Raw genomic sequence first — 16,464 nt, 5'->3', positions numbered from 1 at the left:
CTGCATCTGGTTAATCGTTCTTTGTCCATTCTGGTCCGATATGGCCGCAAGCGGCCAAGGTCAAAGCCTGATCGTGACACAGGAAGTGTTTTAGTGCAGCTAGTTATACAGTAACTAGTAATTAAGGCTTACTAAAAAGTGCAATAATTAAGGCTATTTAACTCTAGAATAACTAGTTACAGAATAAAGTAGTAAGCAGTAAGCTTTTAGACCTCGCTGCTTATGTTACTAAGAAGAATTAGTTCTTTAATAGCTATTTAGACCTTAATCCTGCGTCTCTAGAGACTTATAATATTGGCTGTTTTAACTAGAGTACAACGTACTTTAATTAAATTGTACTACTTGTCCAGATCACGTGAACTGTAACAGTTACGATACGTGCACCTACCTCTCTTCCGCCCTGCCGTACGAACGTACTCAACATCTCACTCGTATAGGCCTCAAAATCACCCAATTGTACAGTACTACGCCTCGTTGGAAGCGCTGGATCTAATCGCCAACGATCTAGCCCACTGGGGATAGTACGTATCATTCTGCCTATCATGCTAACTCTCCGCCAACATTTTTAGTAAAGGAGAAAGTTGCAGCTTTAGCATTAGTGCTATGCAAAAGGCTCCGCTGATGCTCGAACCAGAAGGTCGAAGACAACATGTTCCCACACCCGAGCTTCATACCTACCGTGCAGCTGATCGTTGCTTCACACCAGCAGTGATACTTTCGAACGAGTACAAGTCCCCACTTCCAAGAAATCCGCTAAATGAAGGCACCATGTAACAGATGGCAAGGAATACAGGCCTACACACCGGAAGCGGGCATTGACTGGAGACACGGACAATAAAGAGGGTCTCGAGGAGTCACCTGCTACACTCCGCAGTGCTCGCGTTGCAGAGTGGACCGCGATAATCACCGAACCGAAGGAAACTCAGACTGGTATATTCATTTGGCATGAAACTTCTTCCATGGTCTGACAACCCTCAACTGCGCAGGTGAACGTCTTATTGTGGTTCTCACGCTGGGTAAGAAGCCGTTGCCAATATCAGCAGCAGCACCCGAACAGCTAAACCCAACTTCTACGCCCCCATCTCCATTTGTTAGGGATTCTCAACGCCATGTCACCCAAGCCCAATCAAGCTCCCCTCTATACAATAGTCCCTCAGGGCTCTCCGAGAACAGTGGAAGTTCCTCCCCAGAACCGACCTCTGGCACTGGTTCCTCTCCGGCTGACGCCGACACTTAACCCGTTAATGCGGGGGACAATATCGAGAACCAAAACGCTGTCCGTGCCATGGCTGAGATATGAGATCATATTCGATGCCTCCTCTTGGTAGAGTTCGGAAACTGGATGCTCTGGAATATTAAACTAGAGAATGATAGAAATATGTAGGCAGTGTTGAAGGATGTTGACAAATAGTTAGGATGGGGATAAAGATAAAAATTAAAGAGATATGGTCCTAGAGACTTTGGGCGCCAAGCAAGCAGCAGTCCTTACGGATCCGCTGGCGTTTCGAGGCTAGGACTATGGGCAAGGTAACGCGCTCACATCCTAGCTAAGGCGCATCCAATTACCTCTCGAGGAGTGGGAATCAAAGTTAAAAAACAGGCAAAAGTTGAACCGGCTGAAATTTAACTTAACACACGGGTGGATTATGTTGCGGAAATTGGACAGCAGTTGCAGAGCAACGAAGCTCTCGGAATATTTAGCTAGTTTATTAGTTGTTGCCACTAGTCGTAAGCTTGGTGGAGACCTCTGGGGAAATTGTCTTGCCAAGTTCAATGAAAACTTGCTGAGTTAGAGTGAGGAATTCGGGTACTAGATGGCTCCGGTGAGAAAGCAACTTTGGTATCTGGAGGCACTTGTGGGCGGCATTCGAGGGGTTTTATACGTCGAGTTTGTGGTAATCTTTGTTTTCATCTCTTCTTTTTCAATTGCTTCCGTTTCACACCTGTCGATCCTTATCTTTGTAGTAGTCCCTTCTAAAAGAGGTTGCGCCAGTCTCTCCGGCTTATAATCTGATCAAAATAAATACAATTGAGGCACGAAAGAGAGTAATCTGTGATATATAGGACTAGATCTTAGGTAAAAGCATCTTGTGGCAACTGTATGATTGAACAGATTAATGTACGCTGCAGGGCCGAGCGTTGATGGAGTCGAGGCTTTTCGGCTCCGTACCTGTGGCGCAGCACCGTGGCTTACTCGCTTAGAATAGCGCGGCATGGCTTGAGCTAATCTTCACGGATGAAACGCGCGACTCTCACCCGCATGATTTCACTCTCCTTTGTCAACCCTCATTGTCTTGTCGCTTGGTGTTCGTTTTGTTATTATAATCATGTGGTGTACCTTTTGCGACTCCAATGCACGAGGGTCTCCCCGAGAATAAAGATCGCAGCGCACGGAATCACTCCTCCGCAAACATGAGTGGGGAAGTCGTGGACTACGCCAATGAGAAAGAATGGAGGAGGACATTGAAGCAGAACCCTAGGCTCAAAATGCACGAGATAATTGAGGCATTAGGCCTTCGGACAAACAAAAACCAAGGCAAACGAGGCAAGACCAACTTCGACAACCCGGAGGTTAGAGCGCTGGTTTCGGATATCGATCGCGTAGTGGGAATTATACCGGACGATCCCGAAGACCTTATCACCTTCATATCTTCTCCCAACAGTCTTAGTGACGAACTGGATCAGCTACTGAGCAAACATGGCTCAAAAATCTGGGGGCGTTCAGGTTCAAGACCTCACCTCCTGCGAGCAGGAACGCCACGTGTAAACGCGGAATTATATCCAAGAGATTTATTCTTCGAGGATGAGGATGACCGGCGGACGTAAGTCGAACCGCATCACATGACGTTCTGCCACTTAATGAAATTCTAGTATACGAGTCTTACTCCACTGGTGGATAGGACAAAAGGCCTCCAACGTGATATTTGCTCGTGAGCGGTATGCTCGTAAACGGCGGGAGAGGAACGAAGACAGTGTCGGCAACCTTTCGAATGACACAGTTGGTGAACTTCTGAATAACAGCGAAATATCCACTGGAGTCGCAACAACATCCACCCCATCACCACACCTGGCACTTGGAAGTGAGGTGCAGACGCCAATTCAGGTATTGCAAGATCAAGGACGCTCGACTAGTTGTAGTCCATCACTAGCAAGTGACAGTCCGCCGATATCAAGACACAGTCCTAACCCCAACGAGCATGGCCCTCCGATCGGATACAATAGCCTCACATTAAGGGAAAGAAATAATGCACCCACCCACGTAAATACTCTATCGCAAATGGATTCTCGCCAAGCCGCATCAGACCTTGCAGCATTCGCATCAAACTTGTTCTTGGATGATCGCGAGGTCCAAAATGTACATGAACATGGCTTGGCTGTGAACGCAATCCCACAAACAGAATCACACAACGACCATGCTCGGTTTGGAGGCAACCCTGCCCTTCGCTCGCTTGATACGGAGACTCTACAGGCGTTGCGTACATACGTATACCCATCTGAAGCCGGCCAGCAAATGGATGAAGACCTTCTCCTACTCCGCCTAGAGAAGGCTTGGAGGGACATTGCAAGGACTAACTACAATCGGCTGTTACATAGCCCAATCCTGTTTGCTGCTAGAGATGAGGCGTTCCTAACGTGGATCGAAATTCGAAGGACTTTCCTAGGAGCTATCCGTATTATCGACGGGAATGCGAAACTAGACAAGGAACTGGCTATTGGCCTTGCGAATTCATTTCAAAGGCTATGCCGTTCTTGGCAGAGGATCGGTGAAGGACTTAACGTGCTTTGGGCACCGAAAATGTCCGCAAACGAGTTGTTGGTGCAGGCCTTCATTATGCTTGCTGGGTCAAATAATACTGCAGATATGATTTGGGGTCCAGTGAATGCCCTTAATCACGACGGCCGGATCGACGCGCAGACTTTAGGAGTGCCTGGAGAAGAGGAGCAGGCAACCAAACTTTTCTATGTAGATAATTAGGTTCTTTGGACAGTTCACACAAGTACGGAGAGCTGAGCATTGGCGTGTCATCATGGGGAGCACATACCCGAAAGCTAGGCAGGCCTTGAACAATCACCTCGCGCATTAATCCGCCCGTGTACTGTAAACCAAGGATAAAAAGTAAATCTAATTATTAATGTTCAGTCTACATAAGCCGACAAGGGTCGAGGCCGGTTTTCCCACCCAATCAAGGCGTTGCTTTAGTATAGCGCGAGTCATAGATTGGCAAAGTTCGGCGCGTTCCCTGTGATCCGACAAGCCTCTATCACTCCATCGCCTCCGAAGGTTTAATTGCGTCAAGGCGTCAATAAAGCAACCCCTGCTTTGCCTTATCTGCGAAGTCCGCCATTGGACCAGCGCCCACCATTGCGACTCCTGTTTGGTTTTGGCACTTTCCTTCGCGAGATACGCTAGTCGTCTTAGATTTCTACTCCTTACCGCGACCCTCTGACTACTTTCCCTCCAACTCTCCTCGGTCGCCCGCGCCTCTCTGCTACTTCTCACCTCCCCTACCCTTATGCTTCTTTTGTCTTATTCCCCGAAAGTGTGTTGAGATGGACGGCCCTCCCCCTCAACGCTGGAGCAGGGAAAAGTGGGTCACCGTGTTCTCTAGCCATCAGCCAACCATCCGTGAGGTGACCGAGTGCCTCGGGCTTGGGCTCTGCGCATCCAGCTACAACAGCAACCGTGGAATTCCCAAGTTCGACGAGCCAAATTATCAGAAGCTCTCTAATGAAGTTGCGAAATTATCGAAAGAGCTCCCGCAAGAGCGTGATGCGCTTCTCGATTTCGCTGCTGATCCAGAGTCGCTAAACGGCGAACTGGATGAATTGCTGGATTCGCTAGGCACCCTCATCTGGGGTCGCGACGCGAACCGCAGCCGCCTCTTAAAGCCAGATGCCTCCAAGAAAACTTATTTCAAGGACCTTTTTGTTGAGGAGACTGAGGATAGGAATATGTCAGATACCCCGCGCATTGCGCATTTCCGCCGTTTTACTGATGTGGCGACAGACTGAAGATACACCTTCATCGCTGGATCGTCATTAAAGCATGCTACTACATCCGAAACATACGACTGAAGAGAAAGTCGGGAGTTGAAGATGGCAGCGCGCCTATCGACAGTGACCGTGAAGGTTATGCGATCTTAAGCCCAAAGCCACAGCTGCTGGTCAAGGTCCGGATCTCCGCTGCGAAACTTCGAAGCAATCTAAGCGAGAGACAGAATCACGATGGGTCCCCGCAGCCTACTCTTCCGGCCATCAGCGAAAGCCCGAGGACGAGGCGAACGTCGCGATTATTGGTGAATTTTCCAAGTTGCTTTTTCCTTTTGCAGAATCGTCTAACGGTGTTGCAGGCTTCAAATGCGGCGCAGCAACCCAATGCTCCAACAAACCTGGAGCCTGCGGAAACTGAGCCGAAGGCAGTCCTGGTAAGACGCATCCTGCTATCCAACTCTAATGTCTTCTAAATTAGCCTTAGGGAAGCAACGCAACCCCACCCCCGCCATTTACTCCAATCAATCCTGGAAACCCCGAGAATGGCCAAGAGCAACACGTGACGGTAATCTGACTCATCCACTATGCGAAAGTGAAGAGCACTAAAGTCGTATGCATAGGAAACGAATGCGACAGCACAGCCCATTACTCTGAAACCTCCAGCGTCGTCTACACCCACTCTCCCTGCTGACGCTCTGCAATTAGCCGAAGAAAGTAGACGGACTAGCTCTATTCCTGAGTCGGCTCCAAGTTGCGAAGGCAACAATGCCGTCATTCCATCCGGCCTCATCAGTGGAAAAAAACGTCCGAACCCTAATGGATTTGATGCTGCTCCAAGAAAAGCTTCGCGACCATCTCTAGCTACAGCTAGTCCTAGCACTGAGAATGCCCCACCGCTTCCAGGTCAAGTTAACCATCAACCGAGTCCTGTGACACTTGTGACACACATCGACGCTGGTGGACGTCCCATGCTTAGCCCACTATCCAGTAATGCGTTGAATGGAGTAGCGAGGCCTGCTAATTCTTCCGACAGTCCTTCAACAGCTCCCCCAACGTTTACTGCTGTTAACGCTCCCAATGGTCACTTTGCTCATCATACTTCCGCCCCGTCCAGTGCCCATAGTACGCAGGCTCAGAATGGCTTCGCTTCTCCATATGCTGCTATTGCACCTAACCCCAATGGACCTCCTATTCCATATCGCACCCATACTCCAGGTGGAACCAATGGCCACAACATCCCTCAGATGCCGACCGGCCCCCATGCGCTCAGCAGATCGCATACGCCGAATGGAACTCATGCTCAGCATAACACCCATAGCCTAAACCGCGAAAATAGTGGCGAGACCATGGTACCCGCTACGGCTGATCTGGAGCTTATGAAGTTCGAGCTCCTTGACTCGCTCATGAAGTACCTCCATCCCAAGACTGGCGCTCAGTTCAACGAACGCGGACTTTTTCAGATGCTCGAACTGATCTGGAGGCACAACACCCCAATCTTCCAAGCCCAAATGGGCCATCTTTACACCTACCAAGGGAACGTACTTCTCGCGTGGATCGATGAGCGGCGGAAGATTGCTCAACTCCGACAAGCCATGGAAATTCAGCCAGGTGTCCGAGCCCCGGAAATGGTTGACCGATTGTTAGCGATGAACGACTTGCGCGTCATCCATCTCAAGTGGAAGGCGTTGAAAACCCAGGTTGGCAGTCAGACTCTTTCGCCTGAGGACCTCTTGTGCAAGACTTTTGCTATGATGACACAGACCGAAGGTACTGAACATTTGTTCAGAGCGGGATTGGATAGGTTGAACGAGGGTCTGTTCGAGTTCTTGCGCTCCGATGATATGAAAATCTCAATGAACTTGCGATAATCTCTAAGCTGTCACCATCATTGTTGGATCCAAAAGTATCGAGTCAAAATGGATTTTATTATCATGGGATAGTGTGCAGGAGTCTGGGTTACGGAGGTTTGTTTGTCATATGTCTTTTGGATTGAATCCACTGGGATAGCGATGGTGTTACGGAGGGAAAAAATGTACATGTATCAAGTGTGTAATACCTCGGTCACTGAGTAGGCTCAACATAGGACCATCGTTTTAATATGCATGTAGCTCGAGACCCTAGACTTCAGGAGGTGAATATCGCATGCAGACTCGAGATTGAACCTCAACCTAGCTGCTTGCACTCTTGAGATAACATGCTAGCCTAGCCCTAAAACAGACTAGATCGCTTATGGGACAGGGCCGGGGGACTAGTTCCCCTGCAGCTTTAAGAACTAACCACCTATCTTCTAAATACCGCAAATGTAGGGACTAAGACGCAACGCATCCATTAATATCCTCTTTTATCTTTGAACGTAATGCACTGGCAAGGGCTCCTAGGATCGGTCCAAGGATCTTCTGACTCGAATCACTGAGTGGCATATAGGTGGCTTGCTCGTGTCACCACCTAACACAATGAGCTTAGATATCGCCTATGCGGGCGATCAACACATGCTTGCATAAGTACCCACTCCGGGATAGCTTTTCGAAGCCCTTGAACGCCTCTTTCGCTTCTAACCTCGCTATTGACAGGCTAGTAAAGCTGCAATATCCTCTTGCAACACCGAACCCCCATCATGGTTTGATTGCTCGTGCCGCCTGGTATGTTCCCCATGCCCTCCACCGTCCAATTCTCCTCTAATACTGCGCCTAGAAAATGGTCAACACGCAATCAATCAATGAAGACCTGGCCCTCTCAGTGCGAATCGCGCGCTTCCAATCTCCGTCTGTGCTTCTACGTTTCTGGCAGCATCGTACACCTATGCCTCTACCCGATTCAAACGAGTGGCGCTCCCCGCATCCACCATATCAGCCCCAGCACTCTTCGTGAGACCGTCTGCAAGGCTCGGCGTTGTATTCGCGGTCTCGGGAGCTTTCGTGAACTACAACTACAATTACTCCTTCGTCTGGCCGATCATGATGAACTCGAAGTGGAAACTGGAGAAAGTTTCACCTTGGAAGCTCTGGGAGAACAATAGCTAGGTTACCATTGATGACGCATGTCTCGCTGGCACTAGTCTGGGTCTTGTCTCTGGAATCTTGTCAGGTCGCACGAACAGCTCCTTCCTGGCACGGTGCGCTGGTATGACAAACATTGCTGCGTTTTCTGGAATAACGGCTTTCATGGCATACTTTCAGTACACTGGCGAATACCAGAAAGCACTCGAAGTACTCCGAAAACAGCGCCCACGAAATTGGGAATACCATGCTATGTATTTTAATCGGTTGCTCTGGTCTTCTCTGCATCCTATTGCGCAGGCGTATGCGCTAGGAATGTGTGTCTTCCACGCGAAAGATCTTCCGCTGGATGTCAACGAAACCGTAAACAAATCGAAAGCGTCTACCGAAGCTCGTTCCCGGACGTTAGGGTATCCACTCCACCCCGTTCCTGCTCCAGAAGAAAACAAGTCATACTACAAAACAGCGCCTGACTATCTTTAAATCATTTAAGCCTTCGATAGCGGTCAAGCAAAAACCGAAATCGCGAAATCACCGAAGATGCATGACGATGTCGCAAAAGTAGCGAACTATCTTTTATACCAGATCACCCAGAAAGAAAATGAGTACTATCGACTCCATAATACCTTCGATGATGCCACCAAAGCCCTGTTAGGCTGAGAAATACTGCTCCTCCGGGTGACGTATCCCCAGCTGTGCTATGATGCCGCTTCGTGTCGTGTTGAAATATCCCTTTAGATGAATGCTTTGAAGCAGAAAGAGGCGCTCGAGAAGGATGAGATCTGGGTACCGAAGCTTAAAGATTTCAATGCCGAGATGCATAGTCCGAAGCTGTCGATTGACAGGCTGGAGAAACGGAGGAAGGTACCCGAAGGCGAGATCGCGAAGATGGAAAGGGTCGTTGCGCAGAAGAACCTCCCGGCCATGTTGAAGGAACGCAGCAGACGAGATATAGAGGATGCCAGGGGGTTTTTACAGGCATCAGGCCAGCTTCTTCTCGAGTTTGGAAATAAGGGTGAAGAGGTGGAGAAGAAGGCAGATATCGTAGCCGACAAGGAGCCACCGCCAGACGACTTGGAACCAGAGAGCTCGTAGGTCGATGCGTTTTAGGATAAATTTGCAATGGCGGTGATCTCTTCATCGATTTCCCGCAAGAAAAAATGGATATTCAGGCCTGTTCCAATGAATGGCCATGAGGGTGTTAGAGTAGGGTTGAGCCATTGGCTCTCCAGGATTGTTCAGTTTTGCGCTATGTAGTATAGCACCTTTGCTATTGCACTTCCTGTCTTATTCCACAATTGCAATTCCTAACAAAGTTTATGATCCTTTACGATATCCATCCATATCTTTGTGCTTCTCCGTCAATCTAATCTCTTCTACCGGTGTGATTAAGCTAACAGTCAGACTTTTCACCTCAACTTTCCTCATATTCCACTTCTTCCAATCTATCAAATCATACTCCTACCAACACACTCATAATCCATTTCCGTAGGATCGATTGCAGACTCCCACATTGCGAGGCTAAATCCCAGATCCGAATTCTCCGCATACTCACCCCTAAAGTCAACGGGATTCCTATGCGCGGATGCTACAGCTGTATTGCTAATCGTCTGCGGCATATTTCGGACCACTCCTCCCAAACCCTGCATCTGTCGCCGGACACCCTCTACGTTCCCTAATGGTGGCCTCGGCACGGGAATCGCGGCCACGGGGAACGAGCGCAGCAACTAAGTAACTTGCGCTATTTTGCTGATCACGGGACGCTAGGCTTGTGGGTTGTCACCCAATGCCAGAGAGAATCGTAGCAGCGCGCGGTTTTCTGAAGATTGGATTCCCCCCTGTCTCTCCTTTTCTGGGAGCACGGCATTCAGTCTCGCGTACTACTTCAGTGCTACTAACTATGTGCTTAGTAGCTCCCCTACGGGGCTTTTTGGTGCGCGACCGCGGCTGAGGCGTTGGAATGCGGTATTGCGACCGAGAGCTTCAATCCTGAGACAATCGACTCCAGTAATTAATTGACTGGGGGCTGGGGAAGCGCTTTCAGCAGGACATCGGTGAGCGTTCGTCGTTTTGGTGAGCGCTGTGAATGGGGGCTTAGTGGGCTGGCGTTAAGGATTTTCAAGTGGCGGAGAGCGCTTCCCCTTGAGTCTCTCGGGAAGTCAGTGAAACCTGGTGGCAGTAACTTGATGAATTGCGCTGCAAATGCATATCTATTCAGCTTACCATTAAGAAACTAGGCCCATTCCCCCTTGTGTTCAAGACATTCTGGCGAGTTGAGACAGTGGAAGGTTGAGGGGTTTTCTGCCGGAACGTTGCGGCTCGATTCATCCGGACCTAGGATTCGCTCCCAAGTGGCTTTATAGGTCATTTGTCTTGTGTCTATCTTTCTACAACATAGGAGGTAGGCTTAAAATCTTGAGCTTCTTTCTCTGCTTCTACTTGTCGTTGTCGACGAAGCGGAGGCGTTTCTTTGGTGTGCCGGGGAGTGCAACGCTAGGAAAGGAGGTAAGGCTTGATAAAGACATAGGGCCGTTTTCCGGCGCAAAACGCAATCGCTTATTTGGGGGGACTGTTTTCCGCAATCTTGAGCTTCGGCACGAGAGAAGGGAGACAGCTGACTTGCGTGCCCGCTACACAGTATAGCAGGACTATTCTGTGATCAGGGATTCCTGCTGACAGCCTCCGAGCTTGAAGCCCTTGGCGCCTGGGCTTCCTCCACCTGCATCTTTACGGGACGCCCAGGCCTCTACTTCCAACTCTGCAATCAAAATTGCAATATCGGCATCCTTTTTAGAATTCATATCCGTCTTTTGGTCGCCCCTGAATAGTCCTTGACAGTTTGAATGAGTTTCGCTCTGTTGTCCGTTATTAGGGCGGTGGCGGCTTATTGGGCTCGCTTGTATCTACCATCGGTATGAAATGAGGGGTCCTAAGATTCTTGGCTCCGTAGTATTGCGCGGTTTTCGGGGTGTATGTCGGGGGGTTGGAGGATAGCTGCCAGGGTTTTGGGAGCTGCAGAAATAGTTACATATTTATGAGACTTGATACATTAGGATGACTTTCAAAAGGACCCTTACTACCCCTCTACTTCACTCTCTGCTTCTTCTGCCAAAGGTCGCTAATATTAGGTGCATCAGCACTGGAGAGTATGGCGCCTCTGCGGCTGCGGATTGTGGATCCATGGTACTCCAAGGGCACTAAGATCAAGAAAATTTAATTAAAGGTATCGACATCTACACTCAAGAGTTGAAAGTGGAAGGTCGGGTTATGGTTGAACAGACGGTCCTACAAGTGGGGAGCTGACGGTAAGGTTCGCGCGATCGCATCTAGTTCCTTAGAAGAGGATAACGTCAAGGGGCGACGATGACACTAGGTCAAAGGCAGCCAGGTGAGTTACGATGAAGGTTTGGCAGGGTAGCGAATCACGTCGGGTCACTGTACTTCGTCTCGGAAGATCCACTAGTTTAGAAAACGGGAAAGAATCCAGAGGTTGAGATTTACTGTTTTGGAGGAGCTTTATTGATGTATATCAATAGGGTGGCGGACGAGAGCTCAGACATAGAGATGCCATGAACAGACCTCACGCACAGCCCATAGTATCAGATACATTGGAGTCCTTTCCCCATCTCTTCTCGGGTTTCTCCGCAGCTGCGTAAGCATTGCGAGCCCACCTATTCATCCAAATAGCTCAGTGTTCCGGGTTCCAAGTGAAGCATAAGATAGCTTCCGTATCTGTAACGCTATGTGAAATGTTTAGATTCTTCAAGTCTGGAAGGAGATGCGAAGTCTGGAACGTATCGTATATGGTGGCAGCTTTCATAATACCGCTTAACTACGAAATCAGTCCGGATGGTTTCGCGAAGTAGTCAGTAGAGTGCAAGATGGAATGGAAGATCTATTGGTGAGCATAAAACGGATTCTGACAGAGCTTATTCGAAAAACTCTGAAGGAACCTGCGTTCCATCAGGCGACATGAATTCGACGTGGACGCCTTTAAGAATGGGTTCTTGGGTTATATTAAATGGCTTCGCTGGGACGCAGTTGACAAAGCGAGGGTCCTCGTCATCCTTACCCGGCTTCAGGGTTGCAAGAAAACAGTTACATTTAATTTAAACAGACCCTTAGGTGTCGTTCCTCTAGCAATTGTTCACACTTTAAGCATTGCAGGAACGCCACTCATGGTGAGGTAGATGAGGATGCTTTTAAAGTTCCGTGACATCAAGGCCTCAGGCAACAGATGGCGTCAAAACTGTGGCATTAGGATCCGTGGAACCAGGAACCCCAGGATTTAAAGATGCGAGATCCAGAGCTAGTAAACCAAGAAAGTTCATTCCGATATTAAGGGAACTCAAGGCATTAGGAGGCAGAAGGTCCCAGAGAGCAGGTTTGCGGTGCTAGTGTGGTGGGGGAGTCTAAAGGGAGAGGATGCTAGAGGTCCGACGCAGTTTCTGGTTCTTATGACTGGGGAACTGGAGCGTTAATTCCTAGCGATGGGAAACGGCTTAACTAAAGGACGTTTCACGTCAGTGATTTTGTAAGGCTACAACAGTAGATGGCAAATGTAAGAAGGAGGGAACCTATTAAAGCTACGCGAGTAGTATAGAAGTGCCACGTACCGCTCTCGAAATTCTTAAATCCTGCTTAGAATATGGATACTGAAATTCTCAGCTGACTCTCCGGCATCCGAACTGACCATAAAGCCAGTAAGTGCTTGGGCATTCCAGCTTGAATTGTAATCATTGACTTGCAAGATGTTGATAACCGAAATGAGATAAAGTTAGATAGAACTTGGAGGAAATGGCAATTGCTCTTCACCGCACCTATCTGCTCCAATACGAGCTTCTGCTGAGTAGAATAATTTACCCAAACGCCCAAGCATCTACTCAGGCACGGTGTAATACTCTGAGATGTCCCGCGTCTCTGAACTTCCAACCGCAAACTGCTCTCCCTCTTTCTTTTGCGCGGCCTCTATCTTAGAGGATGTGTATCCAAGCCCAACCAGCTTAACTCCTTAACCAGAATTTACAATCCTCGACTAGCGCACCAGCATCCTCATCCAACCTCTACACACTTCTTCGTCCCAACACTCTTACATTACGCACCCCCTTCATCCGCCGCCCTCTCAATCTCTACCCTTAATCTCTCAAATCTCCTCACTGCAACTGCAGCCCCAACCCCAACCAAATCATCCCCTCTCCCCTCCTCCTCCCTCACAAAAACCTCCTCCAAATGCCTCGCCACCATCTCCAATGTCACCCCCTCGTCATCCTCGACCATATCTCCCTGAATAATACTGAAAGCTTCAAACCGCTTGACTGGAGGATTCGTTAGATACGTTTTGCGCCAACTAGCTTCTGGGCTGGTGTTTCGGTCTAGCGAGAAGAAGGATTCTAGGTGGTTTTTGGACAATGTGAGGAAGATAGCGCGGGTGCCTATAATTTCCAAACAAGCCTTTGGATGCTGAGGTTGCGGTTCTGGAGGTGGCAGTGGCAGAGGTGGAGGAATGTACCAAGACACTCCCCAGCCAGTGGTGTCGACATCAGCAGCGGGATCGATATTAGCAGGAGGGCCGGTATCAGTGGCGCGTTTGGTATCCCCCAAGGCGTCTTCAATCCCAAGACATTGCCGCTTGAAAATGGGGTTGATGTATGCTGGATCCGCAACCCTATGCATCATCCTCCACCGCTTGCAGAATACCACTTGACACTGGATGTGCTCTGGCAAACAAAGGCCGCGTTGCCACTCTTCCATCACTTTCTCCATTTCCTGCATTGTAGCGAGTTTGCCCTGGACTTCCACTGGCACAAATGGTGGTTTCTTGATTGGTGAACAGAACACTTGTCGTGCAAGGGGTGCATGATCATAGTCAGTCAGAACCAGTCTAAAAATCTTGTTGACGCGGCGGAGGTAGAAGAGTTGCTTGAATGGGAGATATTGGAGGATGTTCTCTAGGAGTTCTGCGATGCCGAAGACGCAGACGGCAGGAGGGGCGTCATCAAGTGGAGTGTTGGGGTTGTTAAAACTTGCGGATTCCATTGTGGTAGTTGAGCTGTCTTGTTCGTTGTGTGTATGGAGTACTATGCATAGGTATTTGGCGGTTCGATCGGCTATTTGGGGAGACATGGCTGTGGTTGGTGGTTTGGAGAGAAGGTGAGTGGAAGTGAAAGAGGAAGTCGCAGAGAGAATAACTAGGCATAATATATGCTGCGTAAGGTTGCCGCGTGTGACGAATGATAGCTCTGGTACATTCCCTTCTTGGTGAGACCATATCAATGGAGTGCTGGGTACAATGAGAGACAGCGGTTAGCGTGCCATACTCTTTCATCCTTGCTGCCTCTCACTTCTCAGTCCGCACTTACCTTGCTACTATACCGATCAGAGGCCACCGTTCTTTCCTGACCATTCTAAAAGCACCCCCTGGAAGCGCAAGCACAGTTACGTGAATATCATCTTCAGTCGCAGGCCAAGACGTTTCATTCACTACGTCATACTATTTAGATGCCATCCACCCAACCTAGGAAAGAAATCTCCAAAGCAATCCATTTCCATTCCCAAAATTAATAAGGCCACCCTCCATTTAGAAAGAGCCCAAGGCCTAAGGTGGTTTTCGTTCGATCGTTTTATTGCCCAAAGTAAAGATACAGGATTAGTTTTCACCACCCAGCCACCCAACCAGTGGAAGGCTTAGGTCATAATCTCGTGAATGATGCGTTAGAGAACCGTAAACAAGCTCACTCATGAAAGAGGCTCCAGTGTGTGTCATCTAAGAAACGATAAACCCGCATGCTCATCGCACTTACAACTCCTCTTTGACACGGTCGGTAGCCTTTATGGCGCTCTCAGTAGCGGCATCATAGACCTTCTGAGCGGACTTTGAGCCACTAGCAGCCGACTTGGAAGCGGCGGAAGTCGCACTGCTGAAGCTGGCGGCGGGGCCGGTAGCTAGACCAAGTTGCTGCTTGATCCAGTATGTGTATCCAGCGAAGCCCGTGGCGGCCGCGTTGTACTGGTTGCCTGCTTTGGAGGTAGCAGCACCATAGGCGCTAGCTGCAGTGCCAGAGACGTTGTCACCCATGAGCTGGGCACGGTGCTTTCGAGCGAGGGCAAGGAGCTCGTTACGCCTGGAGCCTTGGGGAACGTTGATACCGTTCTTGTCGCACCATTCCTTGATTTGGCTATCGGACCACGAGTCAAGAAGAGCATCGCTGAGGCTCTGCTTTGCAGCTTGAGCTGAGGAAGCAGCTGAGGAGTAGGCGGCTTGCATATTCAGGCTGGCGAGCCGAGAATTGCGACGAACAGAGGCAATGAGTTTGTCACGAGAGGACGGTTGGGGGGCAGGGAGGCCACGCTCGTCGAGCCAAGCCTTGAGGTCAGATTCCGACCAACTCTCGTAGAGCCAGTCGCCGGGATAAGAGGTCGTCTCGGAGATCTTGTTTGCAGCGGATTGGTAGTTCTCGCGGAGCGTCTTGAGGAGAGTGTCACGTTGACGGGGCTGGGGGACGGGGATGCCATGCTTGTCGGCAAAGGCCTTCAGCTGAGAATCGGTCCAGCTATAATTTCATTCAGTATACAGGGCGTTTGAGAAGGAGGTAGAGGCATACCTGTCGAAGATCCAATCACGAACATTGCCATAGGCCTGGTTGGCCGAATCCTCCGTTTCAGTCCAATACACCTTAACCTGGTCAATCAGACTCTTGGTATTCTTCTCCGACCCCTTTTTCGCCTGCTGGCCCTTGAGGGTCAAGTAGCTCTGAAGCGTCTGGGCATCCCAGCTATTATACGGAGTGATGATGTTGTTCTGCCAGTTGTCCTTGACCAGATTCTCGAGGTCTTTGCGGTCTGAAGGGGTGGGGTAGGCAACGTTGTGGTCGGAGAGCCACCGCTCAAGCTCGGTTTCATGCCATTTGTTGTACACTGTTTCAGTCAGTCCTGCACTGGAAAGGGGGGTCGAGGGGGAATGTAGAGAACAAAGAGCCCATACGGTACGCACCAGCTTTGCCGAACCAGGTGCTAGCAACAGAGCCTTGAGCGGCAAGAGCTACTACAAGGGCGGAGGCAAGGGAGAGCTTCATGCTTTTCTAGGTCTCGTTCTTTCGTAAAGCAGCCGAGGTTAGTACTGAAGAAATTAGGATGTGGGAGGGAATGGGTAAATGGAGGTAGAGGGAGGGGGAAAGTAGCCAGAAACTAAGAGGCGACAGGGAGCTTAAGAGAGGACACAAGGTGAGTTTCTATCCGTGACGTAGTTGGCACATTGTGGAGATGGCCAAACAAGCTCCTGCACTCAGAAGAGAGAGAGGGAGCCAATCAGGGCGCAGGAGTGGAGAGCTTGGACGCGTCAGTGATGGGATTCTTAGAAATTCCCATCGCGATGGCGACTTTGCGGCGATCCCCATGGATGGAAGCCGCTGACATCACCAAACAATGCAGAGTCACTCGCACGCACGTCAAGATTGATCAGTATCAACCCCCATGCATC

General features: G+C 49.5%; 7 protein-coding genes across 7 annotated transcripts; 4 read left to right on the top strand and 3 right to left on the bottom strand.

Annotated features, from left to right (window-relative positions):
- Nucleotides 1–621: 621 nt before the first annotated feature.
- On the top strand, nt 622–1,328 carry BDR25DRAFT_352617 (uncharacterized protein; the record flags this gene model as incomplete). Its single annotated transcript, XM_033695033.1, has 4 exons — nt 622–770; nt 794–962; nt 1,022–1,148; nt 1,174–1,328. The coding sequence occupies 4 exons, from the start codon at nt 622–624 to the stop codon at nt 1,326–1,328; spliced, it is 600 nt and encodes a 199-aa protein (XP_033550013.1).
- A 937-nt stretch (nt 1,329–2,265) lies between these two features.
- On the top strand, nt 2,266–4,054 carry BDR25DRAFT_341325 (uncharacterized protein). Its single transcript, XM_033693596.1, has 2 exons — nt 2,266–2,822; nt 2,872–4,054. Exons 1-2 carry the CDS (start codon nt 2,353–2,355, stop codon nt 3,974–3,976), a joined length of 1,575 nt encoding a protein of 524 aa, XP_033550012.1. The 5' UTR covers nt 2,266–2,352; the 3' UTR covers nt 3,977–4,054.
- Nucleotides 4,055–4,379: 325 nt separating this feature from the next.
- Nucleotides 4,380–7,071, top strand: BDR25DRAFT_257397 (uncharacterized protein). The gene is made up of 6 exons (XM_033686476.1): nt 4,380–4,955; nt 5,009–5,171; nt 5,220–5,297; nt 5,352–5,426; nt 5,477–5,557; nt 5,613–7,071. The coding sequence occupies exons 1-6, from the start codon at nt 4,552–4,554 to the stop codon at nt 6,858–6,860; spliced, it is 2,049 nt and encodes a 682-aa protein (XP_033550011.1). The 5' UTR covers nt 4,380–4,551; the 3' UTR covers nt 6,861–7,071.
- Nucleotides 7,072–7,385: 314 nt separating this feature from the next.
- BDR25DRAFT_392436 (uncharacterized protein) lies at nt 7,386–9,227 on the top strand. The gene is made up of 7 exons (XM_033698205.1): nt 7,386–7,631; nt 7,684–7,783; nt 7,816–7,976; nt 8,013–8,437; nt 8,492–8,638; nt 8,682–8,706; nt 8,742–9,227. Exons 2-7 carry the CDS (start codon nt 7,687–7,689, stop codon nt 9,081–9,083), a joined length of 1,197 nt encoding a protein of 398 aa, XP_033550010.1. The 5' UTR covers nt 7,386–7,631; nt 7,684–7,686; the 3' UTR covers nt 9,084–9,227.
- Nucleotides 9,011–11,648, bottom strand: BDR25DRAFT_392435 (uncharacterized protein; the record flags this gene model as incomplete). Its single annotated transcript, XM_033698204.1, has 15 exons — nt 9,011–9,274; nt 9,320–9,425; nt 9,458–9,674; nt 9,772–9,840; nt 9,911–9,969; nt 10,009–10,184; nt 10,251–10,375; nt 10,428–10,577; nt 10,638–10,843; nt 10,896–11,000; nt 11,082–11,174; nt 11,220–11,273; nt 11,338–11,428; nt 11,490–11,539; nt 11,568–11,648. The coding sequence occupies 15 exons, from the start codon at nt 11,646–11,648 to the stop codon at nt 9,126–9,128; spliced, it is 1,731 nt and encodes a 576-aa protein (XP_033550009.1). The 3' UTR covers nt 9,011–9,125.
- Nucleotides 11,649–13,082: 1,434 nt separating this feature from the next.
- BDR25DRAFT_312291 (uncharacterized protein) lies at nt 13,083–14,111 on the bottom strand (the record flags this gene model as incomplete). The annotated part of the gene is made up of 1 exon (XM_033691290.1): nt 13,083–14,111. One exon carries the CDS (start codon nt 14,109–14,111, stop codon nt 13,083–13,085), a length of 1,029 nt encoding a protein of 342 aa, XP_033550008.1.
- Nucleotides 14,112–14,488: 377 nt separating this feature from the next.
- On the bottom strand, nt 14,489–16,149 carry BDR25DRAFT_257393 (uncharacterized protein). Its single transcript, XM_033686475.1, has 3 exons — nt 15,979–16,149; nt 15,590–15,902; nt 14,489–15,538 (listed from the first exon to the last, which is right to left on the bottom strand). The coding sequence occupies exons 1-3, from the start codon at nt 16,058–16,060 to the stop codon at nt 14,785–14,787; spliced, it is 1,149 nt and encodes a 382-aa protein (XP_033550007.1). The 5' UTR covers nt 16,061–16,149; the 3' UTR covers nt 14,489–14,784.
- Nucleotides 16,150–16,464: the final 315 nt, after the last annotated feature.

This window comes from Lindgomyces ingoldianus, assembly GCF_010093535.1.
Source record: "Lindgomyces ingoldianus strain ATCC 200398 unplaced genomic scaffold BDR25scaffold_9, whole genome shotgun sequence".
In the NCBI taxonomy this organism is placed as follows: domain Eukaryota; kingdom Fungi; phylum Ascomycota; class Dothideomycetes; order Pleosporales; family Lindgomycetaceae; genus Lindgomyces; species Lindgomyces ingoldianus.
This window is presented reverse-complemented; position numbering and strand designations above follow the sequence as displayed.

Coding starts and splice junctions, on each gene's coding strand:
- BDR25DRAFT_341325 (XM_033693596.1), top strand. CDS start 2,353: ATGCACGAGGGTCTCCCCGAGAATAAAGATCGCAGCGCACGGAATCAC. Junction 2,823..2,871: donor GATGAGGATGACCGGCGGAC/GTAAGTCGAACC, acceptor ATGAAATTCTAG/TATACGAGTCTTACTCCACT.
- BDR25DRAFT_257397 (XM_033686476.1), top strand. CDS start 4,552: ATGGACGGCCCTCCCCCTCAACGCTGGAGCAGGGAAAAGTGGGTCACC. Junction 5,172..5,219: donor AGCCACAGCTGCTGGTCAAG/GTCCGGATCTCC, acceptor AGCGAGAGACAG/AATCACGATGGGTCCCCGCA. Junction 5,427..5,476: donor CTGAGCCGAAGGCAGTCCTG/GTAAGACGCATC, acceptor AATTAGCCTTAG/GGAAGCAACGCAACCCCACC.
- BDR25DRAFT_392436 (XM_033698205.1), top strand. CDS start 7,687: ATGGTCAACACGCAATCAATCAATGAAGACCTGGCCCTCTCAGTGCGA. Junction 7,977..8,012: donor CGAAGTGGAAACTGGAGAAA/GTTTCACCTTGG, acceptor AACAATAGCTAG/GTTACCATTGATGACGCATG. Junction 8,639..8,681: donor GATGATGCCACCAAAGCCCT/GTTAGGCTGAGA, acceptor ACGTATCCCCAG/CTGTGCTATGATGCCGCTTC.
- BDR25DRAFT_257393 (XM_033686475.1), bottom strand. CDS start 16,060: ATGAAGCTCTCCCTTGCCTCCGCCCTTGTAGTAGCTCTTGCCGCTCAA. Junction 15,903..15,978: donor CACCTGGTTCGGCAAAGCTG/GTGCGTACCGTA, acceptor TGACTGAAACAG/TGTACAACAAATGGCATGAA. Junction 15,539..15,589: donor CGTGATTGGATCTTCGACAG/GTATGCCTCTAC, acceptor ATGAAATTATAG/CTGGACCGATTCTCAGCTGA.